Source organism: Staurois parvus, unplaced genomic scaffold (genome assembly GCF_062004578.1).
Source record: "Staurois parvus isolate SC_StPar_1 unplaced genomic scaffold, SC_StPar_1.0 ptg000449l, whole genome shotgun sequence".
Taxonomy (NCBI): domain Eukaryota; kingdom Metazoa; phylum Chordata; class Amphibia; order Anura; family Ranidae; genus Staurois; species Staurois parvus.
The window spans coordinates 5222325-5240142 of NW_028318245.1; the positions used below are offsets into that span (position 1 = coordinate 5222325).

Consider the following 17818-nt stretch of genomic DNA (forward strand, 5'->3'; position numbering starts at 1 on the left):
TAGATGTAGGATGATGGAAAAGAATATATGTGAGTTGCAAGATGATGAAGAACATGTGTGATATGTAAGATGATGGGGGAGAATAAACATGTGAGAGGAAGGATGATGATGAAGAACAAATGTGAGAGGTAGGATGATATAGAACATCTGATATACGATCTGATATAAGATGTAGGATGATGGAGAGGAATGTGTGATATTTAGGATGATTGAAGAGAACATGCTATATATGAGATGTGAGGTGATGGAGAACATATGTTAGATTTTGGATAATGGGGAAAAACATATGTGAGATTAAGGATGATGGAGGAGAACATGTGTGAAATGTAGAATGGAGGAGAACATTTGTGAGATGTAGAATGGAGGAGAACATGTATGAGATGTAGGATGGAGAACATGTTTGAGATTGAGGATGGAGGAGAACACGTGGAAAAGTAAGAACCTAAGTTAGATGTAGGATGATGGAGAACATACGTGATATGTAAGATGATGGGGGAGAATATACATGTGAGAGGAAGGATGATAAACAAGAACAAATGTGAGAGGTAGGATGATATAGAACAGATATAAGATGTAGGACGATGGAGAAGAATGTGTGATATTTAGGATGATTGAAGAGAACATACTATATATGAGATGCAAGGTGATGGAGGAGAATATATGTCACATTTACAATGGAGAAGAACCTTTGTGAGATAATGGAGAAGAACCTTTGTGAGATAATGGAGAACCTTTGTGAGATAATGGAGAAGAAACTTTGTGAGATAATGGAGGAGAACCTTTGTGAGATAGTGGAGAACTTTTGTGAGATAATGGAGAAGAACTTTTGTGAGATAGTGGAGAAGAACCTTTTTGAGATAATGGAGAACCTTTGTGAGATAATGGAGAATAACCTTTGTGAGATAATGGAGAACCTTTGTGAGATAGTGGAGAAGAGCCTTTGTGAGATAATGGAGAAGAAACTTTGTGAGATAGTGGAGGAGAACCTTTGTGAGATAGTGGAGAAGAACCTTTGTGAGATAATGGAGAAGAACCTTTGTGATATAATGGAGAAGAAACTTTGTGAGATAGTGGAGAAGAACCTTTGTGAGATAATGGAGAAGAACCTTTGTGAGATAGTGGAGAAGAACCTTTTTGAGATAATGGAGAAGAACCTTTGTGAGATAATGGAGAATAACCTTTGTGAGATAGTGGAGAAGAACCTTTGTGAGATAGTGCAGAAGAACCTTTGTGAGATAGTGGAGAAGAACCTTTGTGAGATAGTGGAGAAGAACCTTTGTGAGATAGTGGAGAAGAACCTTTTTGAGATAGTGGAGAAGAACCTTTGTGAGATAGTGGAGAAGAACCTTTTTGAGATAATGGAGAAGAACCTTTGTGAGATAATGGAGGAGAACATTTGTGAGATAGTGTAGAAGAACCTTTGTGAGATAATGGAGGAGATTCTAAGCTGTTGTTTTGACTTTCAACTACCAGACAGATCATTGTGCCATGGGTCATTTCGGCAAGTTGTTGTCCATCATGACTGACTTTGGATCTACATCCCTTGATGACGTGAGTTAAATCAGGCGACACTGTTTATTTTGTTAATAAAGGACTTTTTCTGTGGTGAGGGTGTTTATGTTCACTATTTTTTTTTCTGTGAATTAGTAACATTGTAACCCCTGGGGGCTCCTTACTCCAAAGGGGCTTCCAGATTCTGGAAGGAACCCCCCCCAAAAAAAAACACCCTTCACTGGGCAACAGATGTGGAGAAAAGCAATTTATGAGCGAATAATCTATAGCAACCCCCACCCTTCGATGGGCAAAGGATGTGGTGATAGGCAATTTATGAGGGAACATCCTATGAGGCATTCGTAGCGTCTCCATGTTTCCCGGACCTGGACCTTCTGAACAGCCCACCTTATTAATCAAACACCAATGGAAGACTCTCTTGGAACCAAGCAAATTTACAAAAAAAAAATGGACTCAACAAAACATTGTAAGGCGCAGGCTTTTATTGTATACGTTACAAAATCACAATAACTGGTTCCTGATACCAAGGTCGAAATCTCGAGTAATTATAGTCAAATATCAAGATACATCAGTTATCTTCGTTTGACTTGAACCAAAGACAAGCCAACCTTCCAGGAAAGCAGAGCAGTGACCAAAAGGATCTTCTGTGAAAGATGGATTCTGATTGGGCGGCAGTGTTACGATGCCTGCCATAACTGTCTGTAAAAGATATATATATTAAAAAATCTGCAAATTCCTCGTGCGTTCGATCAGATCAGGGGTCTCCAAACTTTCTAAGCAAAGGGCCAGTTTACTGTCCTTCAGATTTTGAGGGGGCCGGACTGTGGCCAGTGTAAGGAGAAAATGCCCCATCATTGGCTTAATGGGAAGATAAAGCCCCATTGTTGGTGTCAGTGGGAGGAATAATGCCCCATTGTTGGTGTCAGTGGGAGGAATAATGCCCCATTGTTGGTGTCAGTGGGAGGAATAGTGTCCCATCGTTGGTGTCAGTGAGAATAGTGCCCCATCACTGGTATCAGTGGGAGGAATAGTGCCCCATCATTGGTGACAGTGGTAGGAATAGTGCCCCATCATTGGTATCAGTGGGAGGAATAGTGCCACATCATTGGTGTCAGTGGTAGGAATAGTGCCACATCATTGGTATCAGTGGTAGGAATAGTGCCCCATCGTTGGTGTCAGTGGGAGGAATAGTGCCCCATCGTTGGTATCAGTGGGAGGAATAGTGCCCCATCGTTGGTATCAGTGGTAGGAATAGTGCCCCATCATTGGTATCAGTGGTAGGAATAGTGCCCCATCGTTGGTATCAGTGGGATGAATAGTGCCCCATCGTTGGTATCAGTGGGAGGAATAGTGCCCCATCGTTGGTATCAGTGGTAGGAATAGTGCCCCATCATTGGTATCAGTGGTAGGAATAGTGCCCCATCGTTGGTGTCAGTGGGAGGAATAGTGCCCCATCGTTGGTGTCAGTGGAAGGAATAGTGCCCCATCGTTGGTATCAGTGGGATGAATAGTGCCCCATCGTTGGTATCAGTGGGAGGAATAGTGCCCCATCATTGGTGTCAGTGGAAGGAATAGTGCTCCATGATTGGTGTCAGTGGGAGGAATAGTGCCCCATTATTGGTATCAGTGGGAGGAATAGTGCCCCATCATTGGTGTCAGTGGGAGGAATAGTGCCCCATCATTAGTGTCAGTGGGAATAATGCCCCATCATTGGTGTCAGTGGGAGGAATAGTGCCCCATCATTAGTGTCAGTGGGAATAATGCCCCATCATTGGTGTCAGTGGGAGGAATAGTGCCCCATCATTAGTGTCAGTGGGAATAGTGCCCCATCATTGGTGTCAGTGGGAATAGTGCTCCATCATTGGTGTCAGTGGGAATAGTGCCCCATCATTGGTGTCAGTGGGAGGAATAGTGCCCCATCATTGGTGTCAGTGGGAGGAATAGTGCCCCATCATTGGTGTCAGTGGGAGGAATAGTGCCCCATCATTGGTGTCAGTGGGAGGAATAGTGCCCCATCATTGGTGTCAGTGGGAGGAATAGTGCCCCATCATTGGTGTCAGTGGGAGGAATAGTGCCCCATCATTAGTGTCAGTGGGAATAGTGCCCCATCATTGGTGTCAGTGGGAGGAATAGTGCCCCGAGGGTCAGATAAAAGCAAGCAAAGGGCCACATCCGGCAGTTTGGAGACCACTGGACTAAATCATCAAAAGGCACCTGGAAACATAACACAAATGACGGGCTACACGCTGAGTCTAAGAGAAGGAGTCCATTTACTAAAGGGCTATAAACATCACAGAGTGCGGGAAAGTTTCTCAATTTCCTCAAAATTTGGGTGCCATCATCTCCAAAATGCTCACCAAAAAAAAACATTCCTAACATTGATATTTCCAGTTTGTTATCAAACACAGTTTAATACTTTAAATGCCACTGTCCAGTTGTCATCAGCAGGTGTGTGTTCTCTGATGCCTAATTAGATTTCCTTTGTTTGTAAAACATTTCCCGCACTCTGAACATGAAAAAGGACGCTCGCCTGTGTGACTTCTTTGATGCGTAATAAGATTTTCTTTCTGAGTGAAACATTTCCCGCAAACTGGACATAAATAAGGACGGTCCCCCTTGTGAGTTCTCTGGTGTCTAAGCAGGTGTGATCTCTGAGTAAAACATTTCCCGCACTCTGAACACGAATAAGGACGCTCCCCTGTGTGAATTCTCTGGTGTATAACAAGTCCTCTTTCCTCGGTGAAAAATTTCCCGCACTCTGAACATGAGAATGGAGGTTCACTCATATGACTTCTCTGGTGTATAAGAAGAGCTCTTTTCTCAGTGAAACATTTCCTGCACTCTAAACATGAAAAAGGACGTTCACCCGTGTGACTCCTCTGGTGTGTAATAAGATGTTCTTTCTGGGTGAAACATTTTCCACAGTCTGAACAGGAAAAAGGACGTTCACCAGTATGACTTCTCTGGTGTCTAAGAAGGCTTCTTTTCTGAGTGAAACATTTCCCGCACTCTGAACATGAATAAGGAGGTTCGCTCATGTGAATTCTCTGATGTGTAAGAAGGGCTCTTTTCTCAGTGAAACCTTTTCCGCACTCCGAGCATGAAAAAGGACGCTCACCCGTGTGAACTCTTTGGTGACTAATCAGTTTCCCTTTCTCAGTGAAACATTTCCCACACTCGGAACATGAGAAAGGATGTTCGACGGAGTGACTTCTCTGGTGTCTAAGAAGCTTTCCTTTCCCGGCAAAACCTTTTCCGCACTCTGAGCATATAAAAGGACGCTCGCCAGTATGAATTCTCTGGTGTATAACAAGGGCCCCTTTCTGAGTGAAACCTTTCCCACAATCAGAACATGAATAAGGACGCTCGCCCGTGTGTATTCGCTTGTGACGAAGAAGGTCTCCTTTCAGAGTGAAACATTTCCCACACTCGGAACACGAAAAGGGGCGCTCGCCCGTGTGGATTTTCAGATGGGTAAGAAGGTTTCCCTTCTCAGTGAAACACTTCCCGCACTCCGAACACGAATAAGGCCGCTTGCCGGTGTGAATTCTCTGGTGTACGACAAATACTTTTTTCTCAGTGAAGGATTTCCCGCACTCGGAACATGAAAAGGTTGCACTGGTGTGAGATTTGAGATGTTTAAGAAATTCAGGTTTCCTCTTGAAGGTTTTCCGACACCCCAAACATGAGAACGAGCTCTCCCCTGTATAAGGTCCTTCTTGGCTCACAGATTTCTTAGGATTGGATGGATCCGTTGGTCGGTCCGCACTGTGAAATCTCCAATGGTTGTCTGAAGACAAAGTGTGAGATCTTACAGAGTATTCCTCAGGATTAGAGGGATCGTTTGAGGTTTCCAAACAGTGAGGTCTGTGAGGAAGATCCTGAGGAATGGGATCCAATCCTGGAGAATATCGACCTCCCTTAGACGTATTCCGCACATAACGACCATCTGTTGGAGAACAATTGTAAATAAATGAGAAGTAGCCAACATTTATTGTTGTATTCGTGTAACAAATATATATTGTATGAGAAGATTACCGAATCCTTGTTTATTTCAAACATTGAGGTGTTTAACCTTTTATGGTGATCACTGGAGATGGACCTTTCATATGGTGTCCAGTATCTCCTCCTCATTTGTTGGGAACATGATGTTATATTGAGGAATGGAGATGGACCTTTCATATGGTGTCCAGTATCTCCTCCTCATTTGTTGGGATCATGACGTTATATTGAGGAATGGAGATGGACCTTTCATATGGTGTCCAGTATCTCCTCCTCATTTGTTGGGAACATGATGTTATATTGAGGAATGGAGATGGACCTTTCATATGGTGTCCAGTATCTCCTCCTCATTTGTTGGGAACGTGACATTATATTGAGGAATGGAGATGGACCTTTCATATGGTGTCCAGTGTCTCCTCATTTGTTGGGAACATGACGGTATATTGAGGAATGGAGATGGACCTTTCATATGGTGTCCAGTATCTCCTCCTCATTTGTTGGGAACATGACGTTATATTGAGGAATGGAGATGAACCTTTCATATGGTGTCCAGTATCTCCTCCTCATTTGTTGGGAACATGACGTTATATTGAGGAATGGAGATGGACCTTTCATATGGTGTCCAGTATCTCTTCATTTGTTGGGAACATGACATTATATCGAGGAATGGAGATGGACCTTTCATATGGTGCACAGTATTTGCCAGACTCATCAACCTTACCAACCAAGCATTGTCTGCCATCCCTCTCTGACAAACCTTCAAGTGGCTTCTGCTCACCCAATAAATAAAATTCAAAATACTAACTACAACATACAAAGCCAACCCCAACTCTGCCTCCAGCTACTTCGCCAACCTCATCAAAAAAGTTTACTTAAACTGTTCTTTCCGCTACTATCAAGACCACCCTCTTTAGTTCCCTTGTCACCTCTTCCCGTGCTCACCCCCAGGATTTCTCTACAGCCTCTCTCATTCTCTGGAACTCTGTACCCCAATCTGTCTGGCTAGCTTTTACTCTTTCTGCCTTTAGACAATCTCCGAAACTCATGTCCTCAGTAATGTCTATCTTGCCTCTACCTAACAACTGAACATTCACTTTCTCCATCAACTCATCTCCACACACTTTGTATCACTTCCCTCTAGAGTTTAAGATTTCATGAGCAGGCCACTCCTAACCCTCATCTTAAATTGTATGGTGACTGTATTGTCTCCCTTTATATTGTAAAGTACCGTACGCCAATTAAATCCTGTATAATAATAAAAATAATGAGGAAATCTATTCCTTCTCCAAGCCGGTTGATTACATCACTTACTTTACATTCATTTATTTAACAGGAACATGTATTCAGTACATTTGGTGTTTACTACTTACCCGTGCCAATATCTAGAGAAGATTCCTCCTGCTTGCTTTTCACAACCATCTCCCCCTCCTCCATAGACTGTTGATCTCCACTCACCAACGTCTCTTCTTCTTCCTCTTTAACCTCAACTTTGATGTCTTTCAGTTCTTCACTCTAAACCCCAAAATGATAGAACACCAGGAAATGTTATCTCTACTGTAAAAAGAATATCTTCTCATACAGTTTATTAATTTCTACATCCTCAGTCCCACCTACCTGATGATTATGGGGGATGGTGTGACCTTCCTTTGTGGAATCCCGGGAATACAGAGGATGGGGACATCTCTCTGGTGGGTTCCCATTACTGGATCCATCTACCTGATGATGGTGAGGGACGGTGTGATCCTTCCTGTGTGGAATCCCAGGAATACAGAGGACGGGGACATCTCTCTGGTAGGTTCCTATTACTGGATCCATCTACCTGATGATTGTGAGGGAAGGTGTGACCTTCCTGTGTGGAATCCCGGGAATACAGAGGACGGGGACATCTCTCTGGTGGGTTCCCATTACTGGATCAATCTGCCTGATGATGGTGAGGGATGGTGTGACCTTCCAGTGTGAAATCCCAGGAATACAGAGGACGGGGACATCTCTCTGGTGGGTTCCCATTACTGGATCCACCTACCTGATGATGGTGAGGGGTGGTGTGATGTTCCTGTGTGGAATTCCGGGAATACAGAGGACGGGGGCATCTCTCTGGTGGGTTCCCATTACTGGATCGATCTACCTGATGATGGTGTGACCTTCCTGTGTGGAGTCCCGGGAATACGGAGGATGGGGACATCTCTCTGGTGGGTTCCCATTACTGGATCCACCTACCTGATATTGGTGAGGGACGGTGTGATCTTCCTGTTCAGAATCCCAGGAATACGGAGGACAGGGACATCTCTCTGGTGGGTTCCCATTACTGGATCCACCTACCTGATGATGGTGAGGGATGGTGTGATCTTCCTGTTCGGAATCCCAGGAATACGGAGGACGGGGACATCTCTCTGGTGGGTTCCCATGACTGGATCCATCTGTAGGAAACACACATACTGACTGAATCCATTGTTTCTATGTGTTTATCAGATGATGGGGGATCTAGGTGGACCCTCCGTACTGCTCTCTCCTTTACAATAAAGTCTCCTCTTACCCGGTGATGTGAGGGGCGGCTGATTGTCCATCATGACGTCTTTGTAGAGATCCTTGTGTCCTTCTAAATACTCCCACTCCTCCATGGAGAAATAGACAGTGACACCCTGACACCTTATAGGAACCTGACACACACAATGATACAGTCACCATCCAGACACATCCCTTGTCTGTTACTGGAGAATTTCCTAGAATTCCCGGCACCGCTCACCTCTCCTGTCAGCAGCTCCATCATCTTCTGGGTGACTTCTAGGACCTTCTGCTTGTTCTCTCTCTCATGACGTAGGAACGGACGTGTAGGTATTCGGATGGGACTCAGCCCTGAGGACAAGCTTTGACTTCTTACTTCTGAAAAGTTCTCAATAGATGTCTTCATAACTACAGAACAGTCCTGTGTTACATACATAATAATACAATGATATTAAAGTCCTCACCTCTCCGGTCAGGTCTACATTTGATTTATAGAGGTAAGAGTGACGTCATAGTACACTTTCAAATTCTCCTCACCTCTCCTGTCATCAGGTAGATGATCTCCAGGGTGTTCTTTAGAATCATATCCCTAAAATAAATGTTCTTTTTTTCCATCTTTTCAGAATGAAGAGAAGCTTGATGGTCCATCATGACGTGCTTGTAGAGGTCCTTGTGTCCTTCTAAATACTCCCACTCCTCCATGGAGAAATAGACAGTGATATCCTGACACCTTATAGGAACCTGACACACACAATGATACAGTCACCATCCAGACACATCCCTTGCCTGTTACTAGAGAATGTCCCAGAATTCCCGGCACCGCTCACCTCTCCTGTCAGCAGCTCCATCATCTTCTTGGTGGCTTCTAGAATCTTCTTGGCACAGGTTCCCTCTGTTGTCAGGCAGTGAGGTGGAGGCACTGAGATGGGTGATGTCCTGTGAAGACGGCTGCTGGGTGGTAAAGGCTCACCAGATATTTTCTTCACTACTTTATAATGCTGTGTAAAGACAAATGATAATAATTATCACTACAAACTTCCTGGGAGTCTAGAGAAGTTTAAATGTCCAGCAATAAAGGTGATCTTCCCAGAATCCTCCTCACCTCTCCGGTAAGCAGGTAGATGATCTCCAGGGTGAGGTCCAATATCCTCTCCGACACATGATTTTGGTCCTCATCCATCCTCATTGATGTGGTCATGAAATCTCTCCTCTCTGTAGATGGAAAATAAACTGAGAATTACCTGCACTGTACCGGGATGAAGAATGTCTGCACAGAGTTCCTCCACAGTTCTGACACTTCCTCATATGACATTTAAGGCCACATCAATGCATTTGAGAGAAAATTAAAGATTTCCATGTTAAAGGCCAAGTTCATCAAAACATTTTATTTTGGGTTTAGATAGAATTGGAGGGCAAAAACCTCTCTCCTCTGAGACAGATCTGCCGATAAAAACCTCCACAATGAAGACAGAAATACCCACGTGGAAGAAAGATATATTTGAAATACTACAATTTTGGCCATATTCTATATATTTCAAAATATATTTCAATAAATATATATATAGGATGTATCCAGTCTATAAACCAGAGGATCTGGATGGACGGTTGGATAAATGGTTCTATATTTAGGGTGTATCCGGTCTATAAACCAGAGGCTGTGGATGGACAGTTGGATAAATGGTTCTATATTTAGGATGTATCCGGTCTATAAACCATAAAAAACGTCAAGGTGACTATGGAGGAAGAGGACGGACATGACGATGAAGGAAAAGTATGGATATGATGGGGGGTTATTGGGTGTAAATACAAAATAACATCTCATTACCTCCTCTGCTGCCAGTTCCAGCAATGTCTCCTCTCTACTTCCTCCTTTCTTACCCCTCACCCGGAACTTCCTGTTTGTTTCATACATCACTTCCTGTCTCTACATTACATCACTTCTCATTTGTGATTTTTACCAATGATATGCGAGCTCCCCACCTTGTGGAGTATATAAACTGCAGTCTACGTTTGTCATCTCTTTGGCTACTGCTTGTCCTGCATTCTCCCACTGTGTTCCATAGAATATTGGACGTGAACCTTATACCATGGTTAAAGTCCAGGCCATGAAAAACCAAAAAAAAAAGATGGATCTTGTGCTAAAGTTCAAAAACGTGAAATGTTTATTTATTTATTTCAGGTACTTATATAACGCTGTCAATTTACGCAGTGATTTACATATATATTGTACATTCACATCAGTCCCCGCCCCCGAGGAGCGTACATTCTAAGGTCATACACATACTAGGGCCAATTCAGACAGGATCCAATTAACCTACCAGCATGTCTTTGGAGTGTGGGAGGAAACCGGAGTACCTCCATGAATGTGAATAGTGGTTTGATTTTTGCGTTTCATATTTTTATTGGACAAAATAAGAGAGTACGACATACAGAAAAAAGATCTACAAGGCACAAGAGTTCCAAAAACAACTGCGTGAGGTCCCAAGGTGCCTATATTGAAGGTGACTGAGGTGTCATTGTCCTATGCACAATGTTTCTTGCATCTCCTTCAAAAAAAGTCTCTATTTTTCATATTACTTGGCTGGATATTTTCCAGACAGGCCTCATATACACAATGTGACGATCGCAGCCCTTCTCACCAAACTCGTGACCGAAGAACTAGCCAATCTAAAACTGCGCTGTCACATGCGTAACAATGCCACGCCCAGCTGCACCCTGCACACAGATTTTCCAGCTAAAGGACCACAACCTGTGTACCTGCAGCCTGGGAGGGATTGTTAATGGGTCAGGTTAATTACGCAATTAACCCTTCACACTGCCACCACCTCCTTTTTGTACAGAGAAAGAGAAAACTCGGAAATATCAGCAATAACACCATGATGTTTGCATAAGCGTTGGTATACCACTGTCACCGCAGGCAGAGATATACCGAAGTTTAAAACACACAGTAGCGCTCTTCAGAGGCAGGGATTCTTAGTTTGCATTAAAGAGCTTTAGAAACAGTTCAACACTTTCAGAAAGTAAGATTTATTACTAAAAGGTCAAAAGGGTGCAATAAAAATATTTACAGAAAACGATGTAGCCAATATATATATAAATATGCAGAGAGCAATAACACAGCAAAGAGCTGATTTGGGAGTAGAAATGATACAAAGCTGATTTGGGAGTAGAAATGATACAAGAGGGAAGATTCTTTGCCAAAATGGAGGTTCACATCCATCTGTGTGCATGATTGCCACACACTATATTGCCAAAAGTATTGGCCCCGCCCTCCAAATCACGTGATTCAGGTGTTCCAATCCCCTCCATGGCCAGAGGTGTATACAATCAAGCCCCTAGGCATGCAGACTGCTTCTACAAACATTGGTGAAAGAATGGGTCGCTCTCAGGAGCTCAGTGACTCCAAGCATGGTCCTGTGATAGGTGGCCACCTGTGCAATAAGTCCATCCGTGACATTTCCTGGCTACTAAATATTCCACGCTCAACTGTTAGTGGAATTATAACAAAGTGGAAGCAACTGGGAACAACAGCAACTCAGCCACCAAGTGGTAGGCCACGTCACATGACAGGACGGGGTCAGCGCATGCTGAAGCGCACAGTGTGCAGAAGTCACCAACTGTCTGCAGAGTCAATAGCTAAAGACCTCCAAACTTGGTGTGGCCTTCAGATGAGCCCAACAACAGTGCGTAGAGAGCTTCATGGAATGGGTTTCCAAGGCCGAGCAGCTGCATCCAAGCCTTCCATCACCAAGTGCAATGCAACGCGTCAGTGCCGTGTTGTAAAGCATGCCACCACTGGACTCTAGAGCAGTGGAGACATGTTCTCTTGAGTGACCAATCACGCTTCTCTGTCTGGCAATCTGACGGACGTGTCACCTGCGTGAATTTTCTGGTGCAAACGAACACTCTGAACATGGAAAAACACCCTCACCTGTGTGACTTCTCTGGTGTTCAGTCAGGTATTTTTTCTGACTGAAACATTTCCCACCCTCTGGATAGGAATAAGGACGCTCACCTGTATGAATTCTCTGGTGTCTAGAAAGGGCTTCTTCCCTTATGAAACATTTCCCGCACGCTGGACAGGAAAAAGGACGCTCACCTGTATGAATGCTCTGGTGTCTAAGAAGGTCTCCTTCTCTAGTGAAACATTTCCCACACTCCGAACATGAAAAAGGACGCTCACCTGTGTGACTTCTCTGGTGTTCAGTCAGGTATTTTTTCTGACTGAAACATTTCCCACACTCTGGGCAGGAATAAGGACGATTGCCTGTATGAACTCTCTGGTGTCTAAGAAGGTCTCCTTCTCTAGTGAAACATTTCCCACACTCTAAGCATGAAAAAGGACACTCACCTGCGTGAATTCTCTGGTGGCTAAGAAGGTCTCCTTCCCTAGTGAAACATTTCCTGCACTCTGGACAGGAATAAGGACGCTCGCCTGTATGAATTCTCTGGTGGCTAAGAAGGTCTCCTTCTCAAGTGAAACATGTCCCACACTCAGGGCATGAAAAAGGACGCTCACCTGTGTGCATTCTTTGGTGTGCATGAAGATGTTCTTTGTCAACAAAATGTTTCCCACACTCTTGACAGATAAATGGCTTTGTCGCTAGTGTTTAGCTTCAGGTGAACTTCCTTCACAATGTCTTCCACACAGAGAACATAAAAAGGTCCTCCTAGCAGTGTGGACTTTCTGGTCTTTAACTAGTTGGTTTGGGAGAGAGTTCTCACCATTTGAACGTTTCAGGTTCTCAGCGGTGTGGTCCCTGAGATGTATCCGAAGTTCAGATTTCATCTCCAAAGATTTTCCACACTTTGAACATGACAATGAGCTCCTTCCCTCGGAAAGCTTCCCATGTTGGACAAAAGAGGATTTCCGGGTATAGCTTTGGCTGGAGTAAGGCCTCTCTGCGGTTGGATTTCTCCGGCATTCAACATCTGTAGCACACTGTGAGCTAACATTATTTCTTGGCATCATACCCTGAGATGTCCTTCCAAACGGTGTCCATCGGTTGGAGATAGATCTACAAAATGAAGGTTCAAAACAGTTTACACAATCGGGGTCAGAAGTCATCTACTTTTGGTCTAGTGATCTCAGTCGTGAGCCCATTCCAGAACAAGTGGTCCTGTGTAGTGGAGCTGAGTATACTGTGAAGGTGATGGCGTATATTGGGGACTCCGGTCATCTTGTGTAGCGGAGGAGTGGCTTGGATTGATGAAGAAGAGGAGGCGTTCATGACAGCAGAATGGGTACTGTGAGCTGTGAGGGATGTGCCAGAATGGATTCAGGATGAGTAAAAAGAAAGGGAGGTGGATGAAAGGGAGGCAGAGGGGTGCTGTACCTGGTGGGAAGGTTTGGGGAAGAAGGACCCGGGACATCCAGACAGCAGTGTCAGATGGAGGGGCAGCAGCTTAGAAAGGTCGGTGAAGAGCCCTTGGCTGTAGGGGAGTGCATTGCTTGTCCTACTAATTTTTTTTTCTCCATTGGTGAAAAATCTGCAAACAGAAAGAAAACTGAAAGCCTTCTTCCACTCATACTGGCATCTCAACATTGCTGGTCTACCATGTCTCCTCTTACCCGGTGGTGTGAGGGGCGGCTGATCCTCCACCATGACGTCCTTGTAGAGATCCTTGTGTCCTCTTAAATACTCCCACTCCTCCATGGAGAAATAGACAGTGACACCCTGACACCTTATAGGAACCTGACACACACAATGATACATTCACCATCCAGACACATCCCTTGTCTGTTACTGGAGAATGTCCCAGAATTCCCGGCACCGCTCACCTTTCCTGTCAGCAGCTCCATCATCTTCTGGGTGACTTCTAGAATCTTCTCATAATTTCTTCTCTCAGATATAAGGCACATAGATGTAGGGACAGCGATGTGTCTCTGAGTCCCTCTTGGTCCTTTTGACCTATGATGATGTCTACTGGAGGTCAAATACTCCCCAGAGGTCTTCTCCCTTACTGCACAACCCTAGAAAGAGAAGTCATAGATATGAACCCCTACTGCGGTATAAAAAAACCTGTAAGAAGAGTAATGTCATGTGTCATGCACTTCCATCACAGAACCTTTTCCACCTTTAATGTGACTTATAAACTGTACAACTCAATTGAACAACAAATTGAAATCTTTTAGGGAAGGGAAAATAAACAAAAAAATAATAATTTGGTTGCAGAAGTGTTCACACCCTTGAACTAATCCTTTGTTGAAGCCCCTTTTGATGTTATTCCAGCACGCTGTCTTTTTGGGTATGGCACATCTGGATATTTGAGTGCTCTTCCTTGCAAAAACACCCCAAATCTGTCAGATTGCAAGACCATCTCCTCTGCACAGCCCTCTTTAGATCACCTCACAGATTTCCCATCAGATTCAGGTCTGGGCTCTGGCTGGGCCATTCCAAAACTTTCCTCTTCTTCTGGTGAAGCCATTCCTCTGTTGATTTGGATGGAAGCTTTGGGTCGTTGTCATGCTGAAAGATGAAGTTCCTCTTCATGTTCAGCTTTCTAGCAGACGTCTGAAGGTTTTGTGTCGATATTGACTGGTATTTGGAACTGTTCATAATTCCCTCTAACTTTACTAAGGCCCCAGTTCCAGCTGAAGAAAAACAGCCCCAAAGCATGATGCTGCCACCACCATGCTTCACGGTGGGTATGGTGTGCTTTTAGTGATGTGCGGTGTTGTTTTTGCACCAAACATATCTTTTGGAATTACAGCCATAAAGTTCACCCTTGGTTTCATCAGACCAGAACACATTTTCCCTCAAGCTTTTGGGAAATTTCAAATGTGATTTTGCAAAATTTAGCCGGGCTTGGATGTTTTTCTTTGTAGAAAAGGCTTCCGTCTTGTCACTCTACCCCATATCCCAGACATATGAAGAATATGGGAGATTGTTGTCACATGGACCACACAGCCAGGACTTGCCAGATATTCTTGCAACTCCTTTCATGTTGCTGTAGGCCTCTTGGCTGCCTCCCAGACCAGTTTTCTTCTCGTCTTTTCATCCATTTTGGAGGGACATCCAGTTCTTGGTGATATCACTGTTGGTGAGGTAACTGTTGCGCCATATTTCCTCCACTTGATGATGACTGTCTTCACTGTGTTCCGTGGGATATCTAATGCCTTGGAAATTCTTTTGTACCCTTCTCCTGACTGATACCTTTTAACAATGAGATCCCTCTGATGCTTTGGAAGTTCTCTGCGGACCATGGCTTTTGCTATAGGATGCGACTAAGGAAATGTCAGGAAAGACCTACTAGAACAGCTGGACTTTATTTGGGGTTAATCAAAGGCACTTTAAATGTTGACGGGTGTGTATTGACTCCTATTTAACATGATTTGGTATGTGATTGCTTCATTCTGAACACAGATACATCCTTAGTTATAAGAGGGTGTGCACACTTATGCAACCGCATTATTTTAGTTTTTTATGTTCACTCCCCCCACTAAAAGATTTCAGTTTGTTTTTCAATTGAGTTGTACAGTTTATAGGTCACATTAAAGGTGGAAAAAGTTCTGAAATTATTTATCTTTGTCTCATTTTTTTTTTTACATCACAGAAACCTGACATTTTAACAGGGGTGTGTAGACTTTTTATATTCACTGTATCTACAGAGTGACCCCACTCACATGAACCCCTCTATCCAATCCACAGTGAGTGCTGGGCCCCCTTCTCTCATAATAATAACACATTATTACCTCCTCCTCACTGCGCGCACACTCTCCAGCCAAACAACCCCTCCAAGAGGATTCCTGACCTAAAATCCTTCCTTCTTACCCCATTTGTGGTCTACAACAAAATGGCTGCCACCCTCCTGTACTGGGGACATTTCCTCCTCTCACATATCAGACTGTTTCCCTCTAGTGGTGGCTCTGGAATAAACCTTTCTCTGGCCCTATCACTGTGACAGCCAGGAAGCAGCTGGGTGTCTGTAAGTGGTGAGGGGGCGGAAGTGTTTCTGTGTCACCATTAGGGAGATTCACCTTCTCTATTTGTCCTGTTTATCATCATCATCGAAAGTGAAAGAAAAGCCTCATTTTTTATTTTTCTATTTATTTTTAAAATTTTATATGATGAGCAGACAAAAGAAAAAAAAAAGAAAACACAAAAACAATAAAAGACGTAGCGAAAAAGTCAAACAAAAATTACATTGCCTCACAAAGCAATACGTACGAAAGTGAAAGAAAAGCCTGTTTTTTTTTTTTAAATTGATCAGATTTTATTTTTTAAATCTTATATGACAAGTAGACAAAAGAAAAAAAAAGAAAACACAAAAACAATAAAAGACGTACAGAAACAGTCAAACAAAAATCACATTGCCTCACAAAGCAATATGCGCAAAAGTAAAAGAAAAGCCTAATTTAAAAAAAAATTATAATTCAGATTTTATTTTTCAAATCTTATATGACGAGCAGATAAGAAAAAAAAAAGAAAAACACAAAAACAATAAAAGACGTAGCAAAAAAGTCAAACAAAAATTACATTGCCTCAAAAAGCAATACGCGCAAAAGTGATGGAAAAGCCTAATTTGTTTTATTATTCAGATTTTTATTTTAAAATTTTATATGACGAGCAGACAAAAGAAAAAAAAAAAGAAAACACAAAAACAATAAAAGATGTAGAGAAACATAAGACAAAAATCACATTGCCTCATAAAGCAATACGCGCAAAAGTGAAAGAAAAGACTAATATTTTTTAATTATTCAGATTTTATTTTTAAAATCTTATATGATGAGCAGACAAAAGAAAAAAAAAGAAAACACAAAAACAATAAAAGACGTAGAGAAACAGTCAAACGAAAATGACATTGCCTCACAAAGCAATACGCGCGAAAGTGAAAAAAAAGCCTAATTTTTTTTTGTAATTAATCAGATTTTATTTTTAAAATCTTATATGACGAGCAGGCACAAGAAAAAAAAAGAAAACACAAATGCAATAAAAGACGTAGAGAAACAGTCAAACAAAAATCACATTGTCTCGCAAAGCAATACGCACAAAAGTTAAAGAAAAGCCTATTTTTTTTTTTTTCAGATTTTATTTTTAAAATCTTATATGATAAGCAGACACAAGAAAAAAGAAAAAAAAGAAAACACAAAAACAATAAAATAGGTAGCGAAAAAGTCAAACAAAAATTACATTGCCTCAAAAAGCAATACACGCGAAAGTGAAAAAAAGCCTAATTTTTTTTAAAATTATTATTCAGATTTTATTTTTAAAATCTTATATGACAAGCAGCAAAAAAAAAAAGAAACCACAAAAACAATAAAAGACGTAGAGAAACAGTCAAACAAAAATCACATTATATATTATATGATGAGCAGACACAAGAAACATTTTTTTTTTATTAATTATTTAGATTTTATTTTTATTTTTTACCTCACAAAGCAATAATAAACAACATCAATACATTTGATCCTTTGCCTTCTCTACGACAGGCCGTCCTAGTCTATTATAAATCAGGAGTCAAACGTGACTCGTCCATCCATAATAAATAAAAATAAGTCATCCGATGGGGACACAGATGGCAAAAAAAAACAAAAACTGACAGAGGTTATAACCCTCCCTTATGCTATCCAAAATTCCAAAATCTTTTTTCCTTCAGGTTCTTCTCTTTTTTCATGTTTTCAAAAATGTGTAGGTAACATAAGAGAAGATGTACAACGTAGGACAAGGAACTGAACGACTACGTGGGCTACAGTTCCAGTTTTCTCTACAAGTTGGTGATGTAGCGTACAAAGGCTGGACCAACACAGGAAATGATGTAAGGGGTTGACAGGAAGTGATGTCAGGTATAAAAAGGAAGT

At 42.4% G+C, this 17818-nt stretch overlaps 1 protein-coding gene and 1 pseudogene across 3 annotated transcripts; both read right to left on the reverse strand.

Annotated features, from left to right (window-relative positions):
• Positions 1-1976: 1976 nt before the first annotated feature.
• Positions 1977-9920, reverse strand: LOC149453431 (uncharacterized). 3 transcript variants are annotated; one of them, XM_089688252.1, is made up of 9 exons: positions 9842-9920; positions 9119-9228; positions 8844-9014; positions 8554-8757; positions 8258-8437; positions 8048-8171; positions 7834-7931; positions 6885-7026; positions 1977-5461 (listed from the first exon to the last, which is right to left on the reverse strand). In XM_089688252.1, the coding sequence occupies exons 2-9, from the start codon at positions 9212-9214 to the stop codon at positions 3954-3956; spliced, it is 2523 nt and encodes an 840-aa protein (XP_089544378.1). In that variant the 5' UTR covers positions 9215-9228; positions 9842-9920; the 3' UTR covers positions 1977-3953. The 3 variants fall into 3 exon arrangements, with proteins under 3 accessions (XP_089544378.1, XP_089544379.1, XP_089544380.1); XM_089688253.1 differs by lacking the exons at positions 8258-8437; positions 8554-8757; positions 9842-9920 and having other exon boundaries at positions 9119-9810; XM_089688254.1 differs by lacking the exons at positions 7834-7931; positions 8048-8171; positions 8258-8437; ... (2 more) ...; positions 9119-9228; positions 9842-9920 and adding an exon at positions 7129-7329.
• A 1968-nt stretch (positions 9921-11888) lies between these two features.
• On the reverse strand, positions 11889-12985 carry LOC149453432 (uncharacterized; annotated as a pseudogene).
• Positions 12986-17818: the final 4833 nt, after the last annotated feature.

Bases quoted from the DNA above. Each gene is read 5' to 3' on its own strand.
- LOC149453431 (XM_089688252.1), bottom strand. From the start codon at position 9,214: ATGACCACATCAATGAGGATGGATGAGGACCAAAATCATGTGTCGGAG. The intron at 7,027-7,833 runs GTAGGTGGATCC...TTTGGGGTTTAG, and splicing joins CCATCCCTCACCATCATCAG to AGTGAAGAACTGAAAGACAT. The intron at 5,462-6,884 runs GTAAGTAGTAAA...GTTCTCCAACAG, and splicing joins TTCTCTAGATATTGGCACGG to ATGGTCGTTATGTGCGGAAT.